General features: G+C 49.9%; 1 protein-coding gene across 1 annotated transcript in view; it reads right to left on the bottom strand.

Moving 5' to 3' along the window:
- Positions 1-24,542, bottom strand: part of LOC102458003 (carbonic anhydrase 15-like) — a 44,597-nt gene that overhangs the window by 3,625 nt on the left and 16,430 nt on the right. The window contains exons 2-7 of the mRNA XM_006134789.4: positions 17,871-17,906; positions 10,131-10,301; positions 9,266-9,426; positions 6,931-7,023; positions 2,234-2,300; positions 1,144-1,310 (exon numbers count right to left, since the gene is read on the bottom strand). Of these exons, the coding sequence (XP_006134851.1) occupies positions 1,144-1,310; positions 2,234-2,300; positions 6,931-7,023; positions 9,266-9,426; positions 10,131-10,301; positions 17,871-17,906 (695 nt within the window). The remainder of the gene's footprint in view (positions 1-1,143; positions 1,311-2,233; positions 2,301-6,930; positions 7,024-9,265; positions 9,427-10,130; positions 10,302-17,870; positions 17,907-24,542) is intronic.

Below are 24,542 nucleotides of genomic sequence, written 5' to 3' on the forward strand. Positions count from 1 at the left end.
AATGAAGCTCAGGATATTTAAATCCCGGCTTCATTTGCACTTTCGATACATCTAATTTACATCCTTCTGCCAACAGAGGGATGTATTTTAGACTTAGCCTGGGGAGCAGGCTGGGGCCAGCACACTCCACTTCCGCGGTGAAGCAGAGCAGCCCAGCTGGGGGATGGCAGCGGAGCGGAGCAGGCTGCTGGGTTGCTCCACTTCCCAATGCTCCTGCTAGCATGGTGAGTGCACGAGGTCAACCCAGACATCCTTGAGCCACATTTCTCAGGGGAAGGGGCTTCAGGGAATGAGTGCAATGGGGCGGAGCAGCTGCAGGAAGAGGCAGGGCAAGGGTAGAAGCGTGAGCGGAACAGACTGCTTTCTTCTGTGGACACCACACACACAGTCCGCTTGGCACTCTGGCAACTGCCCAGTCCCCACTGATGAACAAACACCATGGCTCTACTAACAGCAGCTTGGGCATCTCCAGCCTCTCGTTTGCAGACAGTCCCACCTCAGGCAGATGGACTCCCCACTGTTTGCCCAGATCTGACACATGGAACAGTGCAGACTATTGTCCCCAGGAGGAGATACCCCATATCAGAACTGCAATGTACATGTTGTTTGGATGTAGAATTGTTCCTCTTCGGAGCACATGTACTTGAAATTGCTATTTGTGCCCATCTGGAGAGGGCGTCATCAGGGATACCATGATACCCAGAAGGGGTGGAGCATCAAGCAGCAGGGATGGAGCTGGGAGCAGTCAGCTCTCCACACCACCTGGAACACAACATGCCACTCCCAGCCTTTAGAGCCACATGGGGTGCACTGCACTCCAGCGGAGATTCAAAGGGCCCAGGGCTCCACTCACCACCTTTGCCACAGTAGCAGAGTCCAGGAGCCCTGGGTCCTTTTGAATTTCCAGCCCCTGGGGCAACTGCTCCCCTTGCCCCCATGGTTGGCAGGCCTGGGTGTCAGCTAGTCCGGCATGTGCCGGGGACAGATACGTGCAGCATTTCAGTGGGCACAGATGAACCTGAGCAGATCTGCTCCCCGAGCTGCTGTCTGGGAGCTGGGCTCTGGGAGGAACTCTGCCAACCAGAGACCCTCTGTGGGGTTCACCAGAGAAGCAGTTAGAGTAGCACTGTGCGGCAGCGGTACCTGAGACTGGCTGATAGCGATGGGCTCCTCAAAGACCGTCCAGACGACAGCCTCCGCGCAGTCAGGCGTGGTCAGGGAGCCCTGATAGCGGTAGTATTTGGACAGATGGGCCACGCTGGGAAGAAGGTTGTTCAAGCAAAATGTGGATGCTAAGTCCACAAAATCCCCTTTAAGAGAAGAAGAGAGTGAACAGCCAACATTATCAAAACCATCCAGGGGAATGAACAGTTTAGGAGAGCTACATTTCTGAAGCAGCCAAGGGCCACAATCAACCCCACCTCACACCTTGCACCCTTTGCCACCCCGGCCGCCCTTAGACTGTCAGGTCTTGGCTCTGATTGGCAAATCAGCCAAACAGGTCACCACAGGAGCTCATGGCAGGAGGGTGTCAGGCATGGTGGACTTGTTTTGCTCCTCCCCTAGTTTAGAATGAGAACCCAGTATGGCAGCAGCAGGTTCACACAGCCCCTGGGGTACAGACTTTCCACACCATACATGGGCCCCTATAGTGAGGTCCCAGGTTCAAACCTGCCTGGTGGCAACTACAAGTGGTGGGGGCTCGTCCAGGATCTCAACTGGGTCTCGGAAGCTCGGGACACGCTTCCTCACCTAGGGGAAATATGTAACCCACACACCTAGTGTGGTTACTAAGTAATACAAGTGGCGCCTAGACCACTGCAACAGTTAAGATCAAGAGACCTCTACAGCATGGACTGGGAGCAAGCTGGCTTTTAGCTCAGAGGGTAGAGGCTCCTATAGTCAGCTCCCGAGGTCCCACGTTCAAATCCGCCTCGGTGGTGGTTACACCAGCACCACTAATTCTCAAAAGGATTTGGGCACAGCAGTGCATCCTTGCATTCGAGTGACAATGGGCGGGCCTTGTAGATTGATGGCAGTAACATGTTTGCGTCCACATTGTGTTAGCCCACTGGGAACTACCCTGTTATTCTGTAGCATGGAAATGAGACAAAGGGCCTTGAAACCAATGACTGGTGCCCCTGCACAGCTCCTTCCTTCCTGCTTCTGGGTTCCTCTCATTCTCTATTCTGCCTGCCTTGGAGGGGAGAGGGGAGAGGAGCGGAGGACTCACCTGGATGGGAAATGTTCTTCAGGCCAGCTACAATGGTGTTGTAATTGGAGTTATCAGCATGAGACACCTGCAAGCATTACAGGGGGAGAATGAACAACCAGCCAAGGGCAGATCTCAAGGATTCTATTTACAAGATGCTTCTAAATCATTCTAGACAAAAACTGGGCACCATAGAAATAAAGAGGGTTTGCAGCTCTCATGGAGAGCAGTGGATGTCTGGACATCCATGCCTGTGCTGTAGGATGTAGTGCTTTTCCACTTTCGACAATGAGGGTGATTTCTATTTTTAGAGCACCTGCTAATCTCAAAGGATTCAAAGTGCTTACAAACAAACATATGACCTATACAACAGGCTGGCACTGAACACACAGCCACCTGTGAGGCGTACACAGCCATAGCTCCACAACACACAACAACTCTACCCAGCAGGGAATAATCTGTTCTACAGATGTTAATGTCAATCAGGGGTGGGAATTAGGCCAAGGCAGTGGGGGTTAACTCCCCACCTCTTATGAAATATGCTGTAGGATCTTTAATGACATTTCCCTTATTAGCAGGCTTTAAAACATTCTTTACACGCCTTGTTGTAGATTTCACTTCTGCTTCCTAAGCCTACACTGAGCTGCTGATCTGCAAGGGGAAGCAGCACCCTAGAAAGCTGGGGTGTCAGCATCAGTTCTTACACAATGCGTCAGGCTGCCAGTCAAAACTGTCCTACCAATAGCAGAATGTGAAGGGTATTTTTAAATCTCCAAGATGTGGTTTGCTTGAGTGACAGCTCCCCTTCAACGTAGAAGGATTTTTGTCTTCTGTACCCTGGTATACCTGTACCTTTCTAGACATTTGCGGGCTCCATTCGGCTGTCACTGAATGGGAGAACAATCCCACCACCAGCGATTGCAGACAAAATTAGAGGAAGGCTAGGCTAGGATAGGATAAGGATTCCAATTCTGATCACAAGACAAAACCAATTGCAGGTTGCTAGGTCATAAACTCCTCTTTGGGGTAGGCGAGGTCACTGATTTTGTCTTATGAATAGATGCCTAGGTAGAATGACTCCTTCCCCATCTCTCTTCAATAGACATGATGCTCCCATCCTGTCATACTGCTTGGATAACTGGTGGATTAAGCATAAATATCTTGGTGAGATGTGAAGCTGATTTTCAGCTCACCGGTACTCAAGGGGGTCACAGATACCAGCAGAGAGGCACAAGGGGAGCAGCAGGGGAGTAAAACACTTCTCTTCCTATGCACCCACTGTACAGCCAAATGCTGAGGGCTCGGAAGGCAGCCAAGAAGACTGAAAGGCCTCCTAGTTATAGCACAGGCCTGCAAGTCAATGGATGAGGACTCTTTCTATTTTGTTACCTCTGATTCACTAGATGGGCAAACTACATTGCTGCTCAATGCTTCAGTTTCTCTGCCTATAAACTAGGAATAATCATCCCCTTTTATCGCTATTGATCCAAAGCACTTTGAGAAGGTTTATGATTATTTTAAAAAGAGTTTTTCCCATGCGTTATCTTCTCCCTTTGGAGAGAACAGAGTCAGCTTTCTAAATGCAGTCACTGTACATGAATACTTGTTATCCTTCCCTTGTGTCTCCCACAGACACTCCTACCTCCAAAGAAATGGCATTGTACTACTATAAAACCCAAATAGCTCTGCTGCCACGTCAGTGTTTTGAAGTTGAAGTTTCCCAGAACCCTTAAGCCATTGCGTGTGACTGTCTTTCATAAGCAGCATAATGGACAGTCAGGACAGCTATTTTAAGTAGTGTTTGCAGGTGTTTGGCACCCCAGCTACTAACACCATTGTTGGGAGGGGGATATCATGTAACTGATTGAAACAACTCAGATTAAAGCCCTCACTATTCATCTATACTTTGGAGAGCTGTTAACAATGTGACCTCGATGCCAACAATCCTGGCTTTGCACAGTTCATATCCAGGTGAACAGGTGAAGAAAGCACAGCCCCACCTCCAACAATGGTCTCACAAGCCTATGAACTCCCAGCTAAGCTACCACCACCCAGTGACTTAACTTCTATTTTTAGTCTTTCAATAGTATCATTTCAGAGTTACAAAATTGTTTGGCAGAGAGAGCAATGTCACTGGCGGGTGATCTCAGTTACAGCACATGTGGCAAGGTAGAAGGTTTTTGTCTTCTGTGCCCTGCACCTGCACATTTCTAGACATTTCTGGGGCTCCATTCAGCTGCAGAAGACATCCATGCTGAGCTCTTTCTGGGAAATTTCAGTTTTGCTCTTGCATTTTTGCTTCCCCTTAATCATAAATCACAAGGACGTTAGACTACAAGGGTGTGGCTGAAAAACATAACTTGGATAATTATGGACCAAAACTTGCAATGCTCCTCTAAACTTTGAGTGCTTTACTGAGCCTCATCTGAAGAAGCGGGCTGTGCCCACAAAAGCTCATGATACTATATATTTTGTTAGTCTCTAAGGGTACATCTAGACTACTTCCCTTTTTCAGAAAAGGGATGAAAATTAGATGTACCAAAATTGCTAATGAAATGGGGATTTAAATATCCCACACTTCATCAGCGTAAAAATGGCCGCCACTTTTTTTCAGCAGGGAGCCTTGTCGGATAAAAGCAGCAGTCTAGAGGCTGATCTTTCGAAAAATAAAGCCTTTTTCGAAACATCCCTTATCCCTTGTGAAATAAGATTTACAGGATCTTTCGAAAAAAACTTTGTTTTTCGAAAGATCAGCCTCCAGGCTGCCGCTTTTCTCCAACAAAACTCCGTGCCGAAAAAAAGCGGTGGCCATTTTTATGCTAATGAAGCATGGGATATTTAAATCCCCACTTCATTAGCAATTTCGATGTGCCTAATCTGCATCTCTCTGTTAGCAGAGAGATGCAGTCTAGACACACCCTAAGGTACCACAGGACTACTCATTGTTTTAAAGTTACAGACTAACCCAGCTACCTCTCGAGACTTATTGGGGCTGAGGCAGAAAAGGCTAAGTATGTCCTCTTCACATTCTTGAAGGAAATAATCCATACAGTCCCTCTCATACTGTGATCTAATCTGATCCCTCTCTATGTATTCAAGCCCATTTTTCACTCTTGGACAGATCACACTGCAGCAAAAAGCGTGGGTGGTTCTTAGGAGTTGCAATGAGTCAGAAGGTGAATGTTTTCCAAAATGAAAATTTGTGACTTGCCACATGACAAGTGACCTGAGAGCCACAGGGCAACTCTCAGGACAGAACAGCTTTTACACGAAACGAGAACTTTGCTGCATTCTAGGCAGCTTCCATGAATTCAGCCATGGTAAAATACACATTTGTTCATTTGCTTTTATAAAAGCAGGGAACCCTGTTGACTGCCTGAAGGTGCCACATTCAGCTTACCTGCAGTTCAGCCCAGTGGTGATTTCTATTGCGTTCAGAGGGTTTGTGTTTATCCATTATTTTTCTGTTGGGCTAGATTTCAAACATTTCCTTGCTGCATTCCACTAGAAGCAGCAAGCATAGAGGTGCAGCAGTTACGTAGTGAATTAAAATCTCAAATCGGAGATTAAACCAATCCTTGCCACTAAGGTAGAGTGAACACAGTGACTTTGAAGTGAGCTACACACATGCTTCTTGGGTCTTGCAGGCACATAGCTTTGTGACCTGGAATTGGCAGCATACCTGAGTTATGGCACTCTGACCCCAGGACACCACAGCTCTGCTGCAGGACTGTCACCACTCCACCAGGGAAGTCAATGATTAGTCAATTAGATGATTAACCGATAAGCCTAGACGTATTGGTTAATCTAGTCGACTACTCGCATTTCCCCCACCCCTTACTGCCTCTGATACGGCAGCAAGGGAGGAGGGGGGAGAAGCAGGAGCCTGTAGTGGGGAGAGCAGCTCTGTGATGATACCTGCCCCCTCCCCTTGAGGGAGCAGTGTGGGAGAAGGAGGAGGCTGCGGCAAAGCAGCTTCTGCCATTGGGGGGCCCAGGCTTGCAGCAGACAGAGGCTGTTCTGCACCCCTCTCCTGAGGACCAGCCTCTGCCCATGGTGCACCCCAGCTGCCACAGAAACTTCCCCTCCCACCACAGCAGCCGCTGTCCATTGGGAACCCGTACCCCTTGCTGACAGGGGCTGCTGCCACCCCACATTGCTGCCTCTGTATCAGAGGCAGCAGCGCTATGTGGCAGGTAGTTGGTCCATGAGGGGAGCTGGTTTTTAAACCGGCTCCCCTTATGGACAGGTTTCCCCCTGGCAGCCCGACAACAGCAAGGATCAGAGGGTTCCCAGGAGTGGGGCCTGAGTATCCTGGCTGCCAGCTCCACCGGCGACCATAGAATAGTCGACTAGCCACTAAGAATTCATGCTGTTATGCAACTATTCCGTTACCCGAGAGCTAATATCCCTAGTCTCCATCAGCAATGAAGACAAAGGGGTGGACTTGGCAGCCCTGGCACTGGATGAAAGGTCTTTAGAGGCAATGCTGCACCTACCTGCTGCCCCATCCTGACACAGAGGTGCTCCCTGTAGGCTGATGCCATTGGCACAGGGTGTGGACGTGGTGGCCCAGAGCTCAATACAGCACAGAGTGTGATCTCCGGCGAAGGGATTTTTGTTTATTGAAGGGCCTACATTGCAGACTACTCTCTGCCATCTCCTCAGGGGAATGTGAAGGAGTCCTGCAAGCCAGGGGCAAAGTGTTGTGGACTTACCTTGAACAAGAAGCCGAGGACAGCCAACCCATTCGGATGCCCTTTGGCCTCCCTGAAAGTCTTGTACTTGGTGTTCATGTGAACAAGGTGCAGCTAAAGAAGAGGAGACACAGAAAGAGGGTGAGACGTGTTCTGGGCTATTGTGCGATTTTACCCATCAGTCACAGCAAATTGACACTGAGCTCTCCACTTCCAGCGCCCTTAATGGCAAAGAGCACAAGCAGCTCCTTAACAGTGAGCAGCTACATCCCTGACACTAGGGGCCCTTCATGCCCCTCTGGGGCCTTAGCATCAGTATCAATTAGTCCTGCTCACTCTGAGGCTCTTTGCAAGCTCATAGTGCCATAAAAAAGCCCTCGGCGCAAAGCAGAAACAGGCCCGCGGTGTTTTAAGACTGCATTAAGATTTCACACCATCAGCGAAAAGGAGGGTACTGGCGCAATTGCGCTCAGGTATTTCCTGGCTACCTGCTCTCACTGCCGGGGCTGACAGACTTGCTGGGCCCCTGGGCAAGGTATGGGAGGCTGGATCCACACTCCCAGAAGGGAGCTGTAGGGTTAATTAGCTGCCACCAAGGCAAATGCTAATATGACACAAGGAGGCTGCACAGGCCCTCGGTGCAAAAGACCAAGGATACGGGCTCATTTCAAGTCAGCTTCCATTCACTGGAGAAACTACGTTTCACTCTTCCATTCAGACCAGGGTCAACTCTGTGCACTGGCCTCCTGGCCCAAACCCTAGCCACAGATCTCTGCCCCAGGACACCACATGCTCATCAACTGGGCACTGCCAGGGACACCCAGACCTGAAGCTTTGGAAACCCAGCACGCCCAACAGAGCTTTCGCCCTAGAACAGGGTGGTGGGGAACAGAAGTGAGTGAGCAATCTCAGCTAAGTATGCCAGCCTCATCTCCTCCAACTCTGCTGCTCTGCCGCCGCCACACACAAGCAGCATCTTATGCTCCTTGCTGTCTGTGAGCTACAATGTACAGTTATCAAAGCACTTGACAGAATACATACAGCCACCCAAACTGTATAGATTCCATATGTTATTATATAAACACGCTTGCACACGAACACACACAGAGCATTGAACAAGAGATTCTTCTGGGGTAGATGGAGCACACAGCATCAATGCTGTACAATACTGGAGATTGCAACCAATGGTACAAAGGCAACCTTTATTCTTAAGAGATGCTAATGAATCATCAGTGCGCAGCAGACAGGACCCCCTGTTTCAGAGGTCTGTCTACAAAGCACAGTAAACAGTATCCTGTTTGTCATGGATACATGCATGCAGCATTATCAGCATATGAAGAGCTGGAGAGACTTTGCTGGGCTCTGAATCTGCCCTTTTGGTGACTGTAAGTATCTTTAATCCCTGCTGGTAAGGCAGCTTGGTCTAAACGGCCGCACACCAATATCCTGGGCAGAGTTCACCAAGTCAGACCATTTGATGGGTGGGATATTTATCAGCAGATGGCTCTGAACAGGATAGACACCTTGTACCGAGGGGGATGGAGGAGAAGAAAGAAAAAACTTGCCTTAATGAAAACATCAGCATTTTTTTAAATGAACCCCATCTAATATAGTCTGTACATATACCCAAATGGTCTCTCTAGCTGCAGGATCGCATGCACCATTCATGCTAGTGCATGAAGCAGCTTCCCCTCATGGGAGTTGTCATTCAGCTACCTTATGAGATGATTCTCCTCTACAGGCTGGGCTCCTCACCCAAATCTCCCAAGATGTGCCATAGCTTGGTGCATGGCCTTCCGTCACTAGCATGAGAGACTGTGCATCACAGAAAGTGTTGTCTGACAAGGGAACCAGCCCTATAAAAGTGAATGGTTGCATGACACACCTGAACTACAACTCCCATGAGATACTGCTGTGGCATTTCAGAAAATAAATAGTTGGTTTATGATCATTCACCAGCATCTTGAAATTGCCCAAAGTAACTTTCCTTGAAATATTTTCCATTTAAATGTTCCATGGGGAAAGGGGAAGATATTTTCCAACCAGTTCTACCAAACTCTAGTACAAACTATCCAGATATATGTGAGTTCACTTGGGTTTGTGGAATCCATATGTGGATATAGATATAGATATAGATATAGATATAGATATAGATATAGATATAGATATAGATATAGATATAGATATAGATATAGATATAGATATAGATATAGATATAGATGAGGTCTTGTGTGGCTCGTGTGCACAGCCTTAGTCATTATTTTTGTCAGTAACAAATGGAGGTTTCAGCAATATATTGCTATGAACCTGACTGCGACTATGAACTACAACTCCCATGAGGCACAACCACACTTACCTCCATGGGGAACTGGTGTCCATCAATGGTGTGCTCCGAGCCGTTCCCCTTGAGGTTCCCCCAATGGAAGTGAAACTGCAAGGCTCGGTACTTCTCAAGAAGACCTCCTCTGGTGATGTTGATATGTTCGCTCATAGACTCGCCTTCCAGACGCATCACCACTGTACATGGGCCAGAACTAAGTTGCAGTGGGGAGACAAGATGGCTGCGATCCCACCATCTTTACCCAGGAGTAGGGATGTGAATGGTTAACCAGTATGTCTCATCCTTAATGGATGGTTAACGGGGGGGGGCCAGGCGCAGCTCCCCACCCACCGCAGGCAAGGGGCTGCTCCAGCCTGGCCAGAGCAGCTGTTGTTGGTGGTAAGAGAACTTCCTCCCACCTCTTTTAATCAGTTAACCCATTAACCAATTAAATGGGATTTTACATCCTACCCAGGACAAGGGTGATTTTTCATGTACCCATAGCAGGTGGAGCAGAGCTGGCTGGGAGCGAATGTGTGTGCATGGAGGAGTGCGCAAGAGAGAACCCATTCTGCCAGATCACACCTTTACTGTTTCTGTACAGTAAAGGTGTGATCTCAAGGCCATTTTCAGGTTAATGACAGAGACAGATGCAAGACTGTGAGCTTCCCTGGGAAGGGATCACGTTCTATGTCTGTCTAACACCTTGCCCAGGGTGGTTGTGGGCCATGATAGGGCTTCTATGCACTACTGCTGTAAAAATAAGAAATGCATCATTCTGAAGGGAACTTAGGGATGAATCAATCTCACTAACCTAGCCCGTGGTACTGCCCCTTCCTGTGGAAAAGGGTTTGAGGAGCCACGGAAGGAGGAAAAGAGGGAGTCTGGAACAAATACCTACCCGTGTGCCCATCATTCGAGAGTTTCCACATGGCCGGTGGAGCCTGGTCATAGCCCTCGAAATGGAAGTCTCCTAAGTTACTGTCCCTCTGTACTTTGTGCCGGTCAATGTTAATAGGCGACTGGTTGTCTCCCCCACAGCCCTGTGCCAGATCCTTCCACATGCTGGGGCCTGGAGAGAGACACAGACAGGTGGGAAGGGGGAGGGGAGTTAAAACATGGACCATGTGGAAACAAGCTACCTTGGAGGTGAGTGAAGGGTCCTTATACTATCACATGGGGATGTCCTGCTGTGCCAACAAGAGGAGCTTTCTGGTGTGTGCGGTAAAGTGGAGCTCAGTTTGCCAAGGGCTCCTGGCTTTCCTGCTTTAAATAAACAAGTGCTGATAAAAGCAGCACATCCGCCCGCGAGCTCTCTCTGGCCACAAAGGACACAGTGTACGCCAGTGCTTTCATTAGCCTCTCCTTCCATGCCCCCACCCCACAAAAGAGAGACGACCTTCATGAATAATAATGAGCAGGGCCTTAGTCAAGTCTCATTCATAATTCAGCAGGATTTCCTCACTGGGCCAGGTCCTAAATTTAGCCTGACAAGCAGACCCGGGCTTACACTAGTAGCTTCCTCGCTTGGTTTGCTTTCTTATTCCTCCTGCTCCTTCCACATCTCTAATGAAAAGGTCCTCCTTGCCCAGCCATACCCATTTCAGCCTCACCCCTTCAGCCTGGGTCTCTGACTGCTGCAGCTGGCTCTCTTCACTGCACACAGTCCCCTCAGACACTGACCCCCTGCCCAGCGCTGTTCTCATTGCTCAAGTCATTAAGCACAGACTTAGATTCTTCACAGCCATGATGGTCACCTGTAAGCACTAGGCCGTCGTGCCAAGGCAGCTGCAAGCCCTTGCCCCTGCCTCACACTCCAATAACCCATCAATACTGAGCCAGAGCCACCCTGTAATGCCATGGATACGAAAGCATAACTGAGCCACCGCAGTCAACACAGCCTTAGTGATGGAACATAGCAATGAAAGGGGACAGGTACCCGGTGGTGGATGAGCCATCACAATACCAGCGAGCCCAGTGCCAGTAAAAGTTGGCTCTACTGTCTACAGTTGTAGGCTGCCAGGGATCGTTTCAGTGGAAACCGTGGTGAGTCATATTAATCTGCGAGGTGCATAACCTTGTCTGGCTTCCTTCCTCATTACATTCTCCCTGATGGGTAATGTTTGGGCTGCTGAAATCCAGACATTCCACTTTATAATAAGCAGCACAAAGGAACATGTGCTTTATTGTAGCAGCCCAGTCTGTGAGAAGAAGCCACAATTAAAGCAGAATTCTAAGCCAATACATCAGTAGTCCTCCCAATCGCCACATCCACTGGAGCCTGAGAACAATGTCACCAAGACTTGGCTGTCCCTGAACTGCATGGGGAGTCAGAACTTTACTCCTGTCACTGGGCAGTCAGGAAGGCATGGAGCAAAGCAGCTGGGTCCTTTCTCTTGCTCCACAAGTGATCAGTGCCAGGAACTGAAACAGCATGCCAGAGGGGTGGCATTATTAGGCCCATTTTACAGGTGGGAAACAGAGGCACAAAGACACTAAGTGACTTGCTCATAGGTCCACAAGAAATCTGCAGCAGAGCATAGAACCAAAGTGTGGTCTCCCAAATCCTAAGCTGACACCCAAACCACAGGGCCATCTCACCACGCACACAGGTAAGGACTGTAAGTAGTGTGCCAATATGTCTCCATAAAGATGAGGTGCACTGATATCACCCCTTTTCACAACACAAGAACCAGAGGACACCCAATGAAATTAATAGACAGCAGGTTTAAAACAAAACTTTGGAAGTACTTCTTCACACAAAGCACAGCCAACCTGTGGCACTCATTGTCACAGGATGTTATGAAGACCAAAAAGAAAACTGGGCTAAAAAAAGAATCAGAGAAATGCTTGGAAGATACTTCAATCGATAGCTATTAGGCAAGATGGTTGGATGCAACACCTTCCTAGGCCTCTGACTACCTTATGCTGGGACTTGGAGGACAAGGGTATGGATCATTTGATGATTGCCCGTTCTATTCATTCCTCCTGGGGCATCTGGCATTGGCCACTGTTGGTAGACAGGATACTGGGCTAGAAGGACCTTTGATCTGATCCAACATATACAAAATGGCAGGCTTAAAAAAAAAATCACACTAGTCCTTAAAATGTCACATGTATCAGAAATAATATGCCTCAGAAATATACATATATAGGAGAGCGGCTTTTTTGAGGGTTTATAAGTCCAACAGTGGCATATAAAATATAAACTATCCATGTCCCATTACCATGGAAGTTACCCATTTTGGTGACACTTTATATTAAGACTCCATTTTATAAAGAGTTAATAAAAACTCAATAAATGATTCGATATAAGTATGTCACAGACATGAACACTGTCGGGACATCATTCAGAGGCATTATAAATGGCTATAAGCCATGATTATAACCAACTGTTGATCTGTTGACCACGAACAATTGATTAACCATTCATTTAAACACTTATTAGGCTTTTTAACCCTTTATAAAAACTATTTATAACTGTTCCTTTAATATCAGTTGTGACTGACATTTTAAATGCATATTTAAGTATGCGTAAAGTCACCAGTTTATTTTCTTGCTGACACACAAAGATCTTTTCTGGCCTCGGAAATATAACCGGCCACCCCATGCTGTGTTTCTCATGCTCTTCCGAGCGCAGAACTGGGTGACGAGCAGACATCAGAATGCCTGGCTGGCCTTTCGGACAGAAGAGTCTTGACTTCTGGCCTCTGCTGAGAGCCCGGCCCCATTCACACTGCTCAAAAGCCATCTTCAATTTTTAAATCAAGTCTTGTCCTCAGATAAAATGGGAAGCCAAGCACAAATGAATCCTTTCCATCACCCCGGCCCTGCAGTCCTCTGTCCAGGACTCCCATTCTGATCCCCAACCTCTGCCATCCAGAGACACACGCATCCCCTCCCCCTACAGTTCTCTGAGCATGACACTTAAAACCTTCACCCCTTTCTCATAAGCGAAGGGCTCCCAAATGAGTGAGACACTTGACAAATGAGCAGCACTGGGCTGCGGAGAGGTCCTGATACAGAGTTGGCTTAGAGCAGTGTTTCCCAATTGGTGCTCCGTGGAACCCTGGGGTTCCCTGGAGCAAAACGAGGGGTTCTGCAAGGAGCCGGCACTCCCCCGCACCCCCTGAAAAAGAGAGAGAGAGAGAGAGCCGGCTAGCCAGTAGAGGCATGGGTGGTGAGTTGTGTGAGCTCGTGGTGCCCATGTTCCAGCAATATTTGGAGCTGGAACAGGTCCCGACCCCCACGCCTCCATGCGTCTTCCCACCCCAGCCCCAGAGCGTCTCTCCCCCCGGTCCCATCCCGGTCCCGTCCCTGCCATGCGCAACCTTCTCTGAGCTCCTCCTTGCCAGCTGCTGCTGCCCTGCACAGCATGCTCAAACCAGTGGGTGGGAAGATGTCCGGACGCAACGTAATGTCACAGCCTGGGATTTTAAACCTGCTGGGCTCTGTGTTGCGCCGCATGGCTGAGTTGCGGGTTCAGAGTCTGAGGACAGAGCGCAGACTCTGGCCCCACAAAGTGGAAGGCAGAAGGTACGGGAGAGGAAGAGGAAAAGGGAAAGGGAGGGAAGGGGCTTGTGCAGAGGGAAAGGGGAAGGGCTGGGAGAGGAAGGTGCTTGTGAGGAGGTGGAGGGGAAGGGAAAGGGGAAGGCACCAAAGGGACAAGGGTGGAGGAGAGACAAATGGCAGGGGGCCAAGTGCAGACAATGAGGAAAAAGGCAGGCGGGGAGGTGTCAGTGGGAGGGGGACAGACTGATGCTGGGAGGGGAGAGGGGAAGGGCATTGGGGGCTAGAGGGGTGAGGGGAGCTGCTGGGAGAAGGCTTGAAAGAAGGGGTGGACATGAGGAAGGTCGGGATGGAGCAAATCATGTGAGAGAGCACAGGGGCATGGGGGCAGAGGGTGGTGAGGGGGGGGCATCAGAGAAAAAGGGAGCAAAGGGGGCATGAGAAGTGAAGGAAGGGGAGGCACCAAGAGGGTGAAGGGGTAAGGGAAGGTGCAGGTGCCCAAGGATTCTGGGGGTGAAGCAGAAGGGCAGACACCTGCAGGGGAGTGATCAGCACCAGAGGAAAGAGGCAGGGCAGGTGTAGAGGAAGGTGTTAGAAGAGGGGATGAGGAGGGGGAAAAAAATTCATTTTGCTCATGTGAGGGAACTCTTAGGCTATGTCTACACTGGTTGTTTCTTGTGCAAGAACACATCCACACTGCCATGTGCAAGTGGTGCTTTTGCACAAGAGCATCTATGGCAGTGTGGACGTTCTCTTGCCCGAGAAAGTGCCGATGGCCATTTTAGCCATAGGGCTTTCTTGCACAAGAAATTCATGTTGCCAGTCTACACTGGCCTTCTGCATAAGAACAGTTGCACAAAAGGGCTTATTCCTGAGCGAGAGCATCGTAGTTCTTGCGCAAGAAGGCCTGATTTCATACATGAGAACGTCAGTGTACTTGCACAAGAACACACAGTGGCTACGTCTAGACTGGCATGATTTTCTGCAAATGCTTTTAATGGAAAATTTTTCCGTTAAAAGCATTTTCGGAAAAGAGTATCTAGATTGGCACGGACGCTTTTCCGCAAAAGCACTTGCGGGAAAGCATCCATAGCCAATCTAGACGCGCTTTTGCGCACAAAAGCCCCAATCGCCATTTTCATGATCGGGGCTTTTTTGCTCAAAACAAATCTGAGCTGTCTACACTGGCCCTTTTGCACAAAAGTTTTGCGCAAAAGGGACTTTTGCCCGAACGGGAGCAGCATAGTATTTCTGCAAAAAGCACTGATTTCTTACAGTAGGATGTAAGAACTGGGACGCTAACTAGGGCTAGACTCAAGGGGAGGGAGGGACAGGGAATCGGCTCTTGGCTCAGCAGTTTTGCAGGGCTTGGAGGAAGTGCAGGGAAACAGGCTCAGCTGTGCTGTGGGGGTGGCATGCAGGAAACCAGTGCAGGGCTCAGCTGGGCTGAGGTGGATGGGGGAGGGCATACGGAACAGACGGGCAGCTCAGCTGGGATGTGAGGGGCTGCAGGGAACTGGTGCTGTGCTCCCTTGGATTGTGGGGGATGGTTTTGGGGGAGTTACAGGGAACCAGCAGGGGTGGGCAGCTCAGTTGGGTTGCAGGGGATAGAGGTGCAAAGAAGCCTAGTGGGGAAGGGTGGGGGGGACCAGAAGCCCTGAAATGACCTCCCCTGGTCCAAAAATTCCTCATCTGGGACCAGTCAAGTCCGGATCAGGGAGGTCCAACTCCTACCCAAGTCCCTTCCTTGCACCCTCCCAGACACCCTACCCCCAATCTGCTCCTGTTCCCTCTCCCTGGCCAGACACCCTACATCCAGCCTGCTTCTGCACCCTACCTACCACCCAGACCTTGACCCCTTCCGCCCCCCACCTCCTTCCCAGATCCTGCACCACATCCCTATCCCGCTCCTTGGCAGCCCTGCCATCCACCCTAGCACCTAGCACCGCTCTGGCCCCAGCACCTTGCCTCACACCCCAGGACTCAGCATCACCCTGGCCCTGGCCCCAGCACCCTGCCAGTCACCCTAGTGCCCAGCAGGACCATGTCCCTGACCCCAGCACCCTGTCACCTGCCTGCCCCAGCACCTTGCCCCAGCACCCTGCCACCTGAGCCAGCATCCTTCCACCCAGCAGCACCCTCTCCTCAGCCCCAGCACCCACTAGCACTCTGTCCCCTACCCCCACCAGCACATTTGGAACCACATTAGTGAGGCTTGGGGGTTTTTGGAGGAGCTTTTTTGTTTGTTGGTTTGTTTTTTGCATCTCACTTGTGTGGCCCCAACTGTGGGTCAGTGACCTTTGACTCAAAACAGGTTCCTCACCCCTCTCACATATAAAGACAATGCTAAAACCTTTTGAGTCTGACAATATTTTATTTAAAAATGAAGCCAGGCCAACAAGCCCCGAATTGGGACCAAACCCCCATTCCTCTGCAACATCATAACACTCCTGCACCACCTGACCCCAAATCTGAGCCTATCATACACTAGAACCGCCTGTCCTGAGCCTCTTACATCCCCACACTCCTGCATCCCCAGTCTTCTGCCACAACATTCCTCCACCGTCCACACATTACAAATCTATGTCCTGAGCCCATCATACTCACAAACCTCTTGCCCTGAGTCCCTCACATATCCAACCAAACTCCTGCACCCTCACATCCACAAGCCCGGGCTTGCTCAGCACCCCAACCTTCCACCTGAGCCCAACACTCCCCAGCCTAGAGCCCCCTTCCTGAGTCAACAGCCCCTTCTCCTGCATCCAAATTCCCTCCCAGAGCTTGTACCTCTCACCCCTTCCCACACCCAAATCCCTCATTCCCACCCCACACTTCCCGTCTCAACCTAGTGAGAGTGTATAAGGGCTGGGGATAGCAAGTGATGGAGAGGAGGGGAACAGAGGAAAAGAGCGGATGAGGCCTCACAGAAGGGAGGTGGGAGTTTTGGGGAAGGAATGTGATTTTCATGAATTGGTGGGTCCCTCTCTCCTCCTCCCCCCCCTTTTTGGCTGAGAGCAGAGAGAGCCATGGAGCAAAGCATGACAAAGAGGAGGCCGTCAATGAGAAAAAAACTTGTTGTGCTGTGCTCTTCCCTAGAGCCGTATCAGGAGCTGGATGCAATACTTTGGTGTTAAAGAGACAGGGAAAAACTCCTGATGCCAGAGGCCCGCACACACCCTCTCTGGGGCACCTGGTGCTGGCCACTGTCGGCAGAGAGGCTACTGGGCTAGATGGACCTTTGGTCTGACCCAGGACGGCTGTTCTTATGTTCTTATACAGGCCTGGCTGGTATAGCAATGTAGAAGGCTCCCCTTCTAACTGCCTCTCAAGCGGTCCCTAAGGTCACTGACCGCAACTCAGACAGACTTGTTTATTTGATAGAGTAGCATGCATGCAATTTAGGTTTCAAAGGGCACTCAGGTAATTCACACATTAGCATAATATGGATTAATTCCTCCTTCCCTGAGTCGGGTTTCCCATTGTGAATTAGATCACTCATTATCCCAGCACTCGCTCCACTGCCTGGCACATAATTTTTGTATCTGAAAGATTAAAAGGCCTGACTGTGGTCTTCTGTGGTCTCTTCTCCACCAGAAGAAAGGTCCTGACTTCAGGGGAGACAGCCCTGTTGTAACTGGGAGAGAGAGAGCTGGATTGGGCTCTATGGGAATAACCACGTAGGTGCTTTGCAAAAAGTAATTTAAAAATGTCTCTGAACTCTAGAGTTGCAAGGTAGTTTTAGCTAGTGCAGCTACCCTGATCTCTGATTCCAGGACTAAGTCACTGGTCTCCAAAACATCCCTGGAGAGAAAATCCACATTACTATGAACAAGAAACAAAACTGTATTGTCATACATAAATACTACTCTGCCCCATCACTGCACAATCACATTCACAATAGCACACACACTCACATTCTTGTCTCTGCAACTGCCCAGCACATGCACACATTGCTGGCACTTCATATACACACACACACACACACACACACACCTTTCCCTCTACCTTTGTCTCCCACCATATTCAAACTACAGGCGCGTTCACGCTGTCTTCAGGCATGTGCATGCAGATGGCCACGCTACCCCAGGCAGGCATGCCCTTCATACCCACTTTAAACCATTTCTGTACTCACCACATTTGGGATCCTGTGAATCGTAGCACCAGACAGCTGCAAGAGAGAAAAGAATTCAGAATACAGACTGGTAGGAACTAAAAAGCCGGCATTAAAATCCACAGGTTTCTGCAGAAGCAAAGGGCTTGTTGCGTTCTCACTTTTCATTGTGCTAAGCAGCAATGAAGTGTTTGCAGAAAAACCATTCCATTTAACACACAAGCACTTGAAACAGGCCTGATTCTACCAAGGCAACCTACTTCTTTATTACTGATAGAAACGTAGCCGTGTTAGTCTGGTGTAGCTGAAACAAAATACAGGACTATGTAGCACTTTAAAGACTAACAAGATGGTTTATTAGATGATGACCTTTCGTGGGCCAGACCCACTTCCTCAGATCAAATAGTGAAAGAAAATTGGCACAACCATATATACCAAAGGATACAATAAAAAAATGAACACATATGAAAAGGACAAATCACATTTCAGAACAGAAGGGGGATGCGGGGGGGAGGTAAATGTCTGTGAGCTAATGATATTAGAGGTGATAATTGGGGAAGCTATCTTTGTAATGGGTAAGATAATTAATGTCTTTGTTCAGACCTAAGCGTAAATAAGCTTAAATTTGACACTTTACACTAAACTAGAGGACACCAAATAAAATTAATGGGTAGCAAGTTTAAAACTAATAAAAGAAAGTTCACCACACAGCGTGTAATCAACCCGTGGAACTCCTTGCCAGCGGAGGCTGTGAAGGCTAGAACTATAACAGAGTTTAAAGCTGTGGTCCCCAACACTGTGCCCGCAGGTGCCATGGCACCTGCTGGGGCATTTATGTGTGCACACCAAATGATCTTGGCCGGCCCCACCCCCGGCGTGCAACGCATACGTGGTGCCAGCCCTGAATGTGTGGCGCATGGGTGGCCCCTACCCTGGGCGCACGGCTCATGCACGGTGCCAGCCCCTAGCATCTACACAGCCAAACCACTATTTTGAAATAAATTTGAATAGCGGAGCGCTTGTTTCGAATTTGGTAAACATCATTCTGCAAGGAATAATGCCAAAATCGAAGTAGCTAATTTGAAATAAGTGCTGTGTAGACACTTATTTCAAAATAGGGGGCCTCCAGCCCTTCCCAGGGTGCCCTGGTGGCCACTCTAGCCTCAACCAAGAACACTCCTCTCCCTCCCCCTCTCTCCGGAGCCCTTAAAGGGGTTGACTCTGGCCACAGTGCTTGTGCCAGCTTCAAGCCTGCCAGCCCAGAGCCAGCAGTCACTGCCCCTGACTCAGTGGCCCCAAAACATGAGCCAGCAAGCCACTGGCAACCAGCCCTCCACCGCTCCCCAGGAGCAGTCTGCCAGCTCCCAGGAGACTGCCAGGGCGTGAAGAAGGCGGGCACCTTCCTGCTCCAGGGTGGAGATCATGGATCTTATTCAGGTTTGGGGGGGATGCCCCCAGTGTCCATGATCTCTGCACTAGACGACTATGGCAGGATAGCTGCCGAGACCACATGCAAACCCAGGAACAGGTTTGCATGACAATCAAGTTGGTCCAGCAAGACCCCCAACCCTGAGCCCTGAGCATCCCCTCCCATTTCTTCCCCTTGCTTCCCCCTTCCAGCTCCCTCCTCCCACCCTCTCTTCTCCCCTCTCCTGCCTTCTTTCCCCAGTCTCACCAGAGTTTCATTCTCCCCCGAGTTTTGTTAAATAAAGAGAGTTTGTGTTCATGAAAATACACGTATTTTATTTGACATCAGGAAGGGGGGCTAGGGAGGGATAAGTGGAAGAATGTGATGGAGGAATGAGGCACAAGCTCCCAGTAGAGCAGACCAAGGAGGCTCTTATTGCTCCTCTGAGTGGACACTCTCCCACAGGGCCTCCTGGACAGCCCCCTGATGGACCTCCCGGATGGCAGCCTGTAGAAAGTGCAGCCAGGCTCGCAGCAACATGTCCATGAGAAGCACCAGAGTACCCAGGGGCAGCATCGGCTCCATGCTGCAGAGTGCTGTGGTGTCCCGAGTGAGGACAACCAGAGCACGCAGAGACAAAATGCTTTGCTGTCCCTCATCAAGATAGACAAGCAAGCAGGGAAACCTGAGAACCGGCTGTCCAGGAGGGGATCCCTTTAAGCACAGACCTCAGATAGCCTCTGGCAGCAGCCCCACACAGTAAGTCCTGACCTGGTGCCTTGCTGGAACTGGTTCCAGCCAGCCTTAAATGCAATTCAGAATCCACTCAGTGTGGACATGCATTTTGAAATGCATTTTGTATGTAGACACGTTACAGGCAGTCCCCGACTTACGCGGATCCGACTTACGTCGGATCCGCAGTTACGAACGGGGCTGCCCCAGAGTACACGGACTGCGGGACCTCGCGGTCCTGCCGCCCGTGTACTCTGGGGCTTTCTCTGCGTCTCCCTGGTCTGCAGACCAGGAAGACGCAGAGCAAAGCCGCGGAGGGGCTCGGGCAGCGGGGCACCCCAGGCGTGCCTGGACTGCTCCGCCGCTGGCTTCCCCGTGGCTTTGTAAAGCTGCGGGGGGGGGCTTGGGCAGCGAGGCAGCCCAGGCGCGCCTGGACTGCTCTGCTGCTGGCTTCCCCGTGGCTTTGCAAAGCTGCGGGGGGGCTTGGGCAGCGAGGCAGCCTAGGTGCGCCTGGACTGCTCCGCTGCCGGCTTCCCCGAGGCTTTACAAAGCCACAGGGGAAGCCGGCAGTGGGACAGCCCAGACGCCCCGCGGCTGTCCCCACTGCTGATGTCCTCAGAGGCTTTGATCCCCGTCTCCCTGGTCTGCTGGTCTCCAGCAGACCAGGGAGACTGGGAGCAAAGCCGTGGAGGACCCAGGCGGCGGGACCGCGGTGCGTCTCGGTCCGCCACCCATGTCTTCCTGGTCTGCTGGGGTGGGGGGGGCGCAGCTAGTACGCCTCCCTCCCCCCAGCAGACTAGGCTTTTCTCCGGACGCCTGGGGCAGAGCACATGGGGTGCTGCTGGGTTGGTCCAGTAGTGCCGAGGAGCGGCGCTACTGGAGCAACCCAGCAGCACCCCAGCTGCTCTGCCCTAGGCGTCCTGATTTAGCCGCTGCTGAAACTGACCAGCGCTGACTACAGGAAGCCCGAGGCAGAGTTGCTCTGCCCTGGGCTTCCTGGAATCAGCTGCTGATCAGTTTCAGCAGCAGCTGACTTGGGGACGCTTGGGGTTCTTAAGTTGATTCTGTATGTAAGTCAGAACTGGCGGTCAGTTTCAGCAGCGGCTGAATCTGGACGCCAGTTCCGACTTACATACAGATTCAACGTAAGAACAAACCTACAGTCCCTATCTTGAACGTAACCCGGGGACTGCCTGTATTTATTTCAAAATAACTATTTCAAAATAAGACATTTCGAAATAACACTGTAGGGTAGACATACCCTTTCTGAGCACAACAGGAGCTCACCTTCAGCACCAGCAGTAGAGGCTGGGGCTGAAAGATTTGAGTCCTACCTGAGAACCTAGCACATCCATCTCTTACTCTGCAAACACACAAACACATTATTCTAAGAATGAGTGGTCCCATGACTTCTATCGGATTACAGTGTAACACATACCTGTTTGTAGGGTGAGAGCTGTATGTGGCAACAGTTCACTCCAGGAATATCCTATTTTATTTTTGTGAACGCTCTGGTGACCTTTTGCTTACATAGGGCTTTGGAAATCCCTTGGGATGACAGCCCCCATTCTCCAGGGTATGGCAGGACTGAGAGGAAGATTAGCTACTCCCCAAGCTCCATCCCAAGCCTATCCTCCCATCACTTTTACACCAAAGTGCCCAAGAGCCCGCGTTCAAGAACATACCTACCCCCTTTTTTTCCTATGGCCCATGACAGCGGGGCAGGAAACTGAGAAGTTGAAAATCAGTATGTAATACACCTAATCCAGCATCCTACAGATGTATTCCATGCAGTTCAGCTAGATCAGGTCTGTTCTACAGACCATCATTACTATAAACGGTATTGGATCAGCTACCTTGGAAATCTGGGCCTTACCTTACCTTTGTCCAGAAATATTTGCCAAAAGGAAAACTTAATGCTAAAGACAGAGACAAAGCAAGAGGATTGCACTACAGGGGGTGCAAACAGCAAACCTACTCAAGACCCCCATTATCAAGCACTTATCCTTCCCGCATCCAGGCCCAGACCCCTTCTGCCAACCATCTGCTTTCTGTAGTTCAGCATCTTCTGTCAGAGACAGGAAACACAGCCTGAGCAAAGAGTGAGTTATCCAATAGCCAACATTCCAGTGCTTGTATAACAGAGGCACCTGCTGGGTGTGGTTCACTGTCCCGTGTAGTGGCACTAAACCATTTATAGACAGGCAGAATGAGTGCGCACTACAGCCTTAGCTGAGAGCCAGCCTGCTTTAAGCTCAAGCTATAGTCTCTCATGCACGAAGCTCCTAGGGTTGCCAGGTGTCCGGTATTCTACTGGACAGTCCAGTATTTGCATTCTTTGTCCAGTAAAAAAAATCCAGAGAATACTGGACATGTGCAATGTCCAGTATTCTCTGATTTTTCCAGCTGTGCACCGGATGGAAGCCTGGCGTGGCTGGGGGGAGCAGCTGGAAGGTGGGGCCACGATCAGCGCTAGGAGCCTGTGATTGCGCAGAAGCCTGGTGGAGAGTCCCAGCCGCTCCCCGCACCCCCACCAGGCTTCTGCACAATCACAGGCTCACAGCACTGATGGCAGCCCCACCTCCCAGCCTAGAAGTCCCAGCTGGGAGGCGGGACCACGATCACCGCTCTGGGCACCCTAGAACAGGGGCCTTATTATCCCATGTTCTTTTTTTATTTTTTTCCTCTCGACCGAAAAATACCACATGTCCGGTATTTTTTGGGAGACCATTGGACAACCCTAGAAGCTCCAGAGGTTTCAGATTTGGTTGCACCTATCAGTGATACACTAGCACTGGAGACTCATTAATTTCTGAGCCTCACAGAGCAGTGACTGAGGGTTTAGTCAAAAAGCAAATTGGGCTGTACCCTTCCAAATGCCTAATTCCATCCAAAACGCCAAGGGAGTTCTGCATCAAAACCACAGCTTGTGGTTATTCCTTCTCATACTTCATGGGTCTTCTGCAGCCTATAGTAACTCCCCAAGCCACATGTGACATCCCTGCTGGGTACGGGAGAGTGGCAGCTAATACAGAGATAACCCTGCCAGAGGCTCAGACAAACAGGCCTTTATTGATGTCCCTGCATTACAGCCAGATCCAGCAGTCTGACTGTTCTATGTATGACACACTGCCTGGTCTCTTAAGGACACAGTCCACTGCCTCCTGGATCTGAAGTGGTTGTGGAAAGGATGATGGTCCCAGGTGATCTCCTGAGAGTAACAGACAATCCCTGAACCCTTGTCAGTTGGTGTCAATGAGTCTTTCATCGGCATTCCTTGAGTTTGTGATCAGGTGTACAGTTTATATTAAGGGACTTTTAGCTATTTCTCTTTTCATTATGCTGGCACAGACAACTTCTGTTGCCCTCACCTTCTACTACTCAGCTTTCCGTTACCCTACCTTTCCCTTCTGAAATATTCAGGGCTGTTTATTCAGGCCAAGGCACAGGAATTTAAATGGTGCTCAATATGCATAGATATAAGGCAGCTAAAGCCATGTTTACCCTGCAGAATTAAGTTGACCTAACGTACGTCGGCATACAGCCGCTGCAATAATCATGTATGCGCGTCTACACTCTGCTTCTTGTGCGCGGGTGCAACACCAACAGCACTTGCACCGAGTGAGTGGCCAGTGTAGGACATTGTGGAATGGCTTCTGAAAGGCAGCAACAGTCAACGTAAGTAACACAGTGTCTATCCCGCGTCTTGCATCAACCTATCTACATCGTCAGTAACTCAAGGTGGCTTATTCTTCCTCTGTGAGAGGGATAAAGTCAAACTCACTCTATAAGATACACCAGGATTGAGTTACCGTGCTGAAATTAATGCACGAGCACCCTCCACATTACTAGGTTACCTGTACTTTGCTAGCACACCGAGTCTCCAATAAGGAGACAGCCTAGTTCTGTAAAATGGAATGATGGTCCCTGCCTCAGAGATTACAATCAGAGTACCTGATGAGGGACAGCCAGTGGGGTGGAAGACAGGCAGGCAGGCAGGCAGGAGCACAGGTTGATAATGAGGCAATCTGAATGAATGAAAATCTGGAGCTGCCTTCAAGTTTTATCCAGAGGGTTTCCTTGAAAGGCCAGTGACCTGGAGCTGCACAATAAAGTCTCTGCTTTGGGTTCCATTACCAATGGGCAACAGAAGCCATCACAAAGACTTTAAAAAAAAATAGCACCTTGCTGTAAGTAACCCAGTATTCCCTTAAAAGAAAGCGGGACACTATATAATGACTGATTCACAGTTAGCCTGGAGACAAATTCAATTCCTGCTTCCCAGATGGCCTGTCACTGAGTAGCTCTGGTTGGGATTATGTTTCCCCAGCTGTATCAGCCAGATACAGAATAAACATAATCTCACAGCTCTTGCTCACAGTTCTATCCTCTCTAGATCCTTTTGTGTTCCCTGTCCTCAAAAGCAACTGCAACACCTCCCAAATATCATCTGTACATTTCAGACATGTGCTTGTCACCTTCTCTTCCAGAAGATTGTACAAGACGCTAAGTAAGACTGGATCTACCCCTCTGTCTCCACAATACCCCACTAA

This window comes from Pelodiscus sinensis, chromosome Z, assembly GCF_052426305.1.
Source record: "Pelodiscus sinensis isolate ZL-2025 chromosome Z, ASM5242630v1, whole genome shotgun sequence".
NCBI classification, from domain to species: domain Eukaryota; kingdom Metazoa; phylum Chordata; order Testudines; family Trionychidae; genus Pelodiscus; species Pelodiscus sinensis.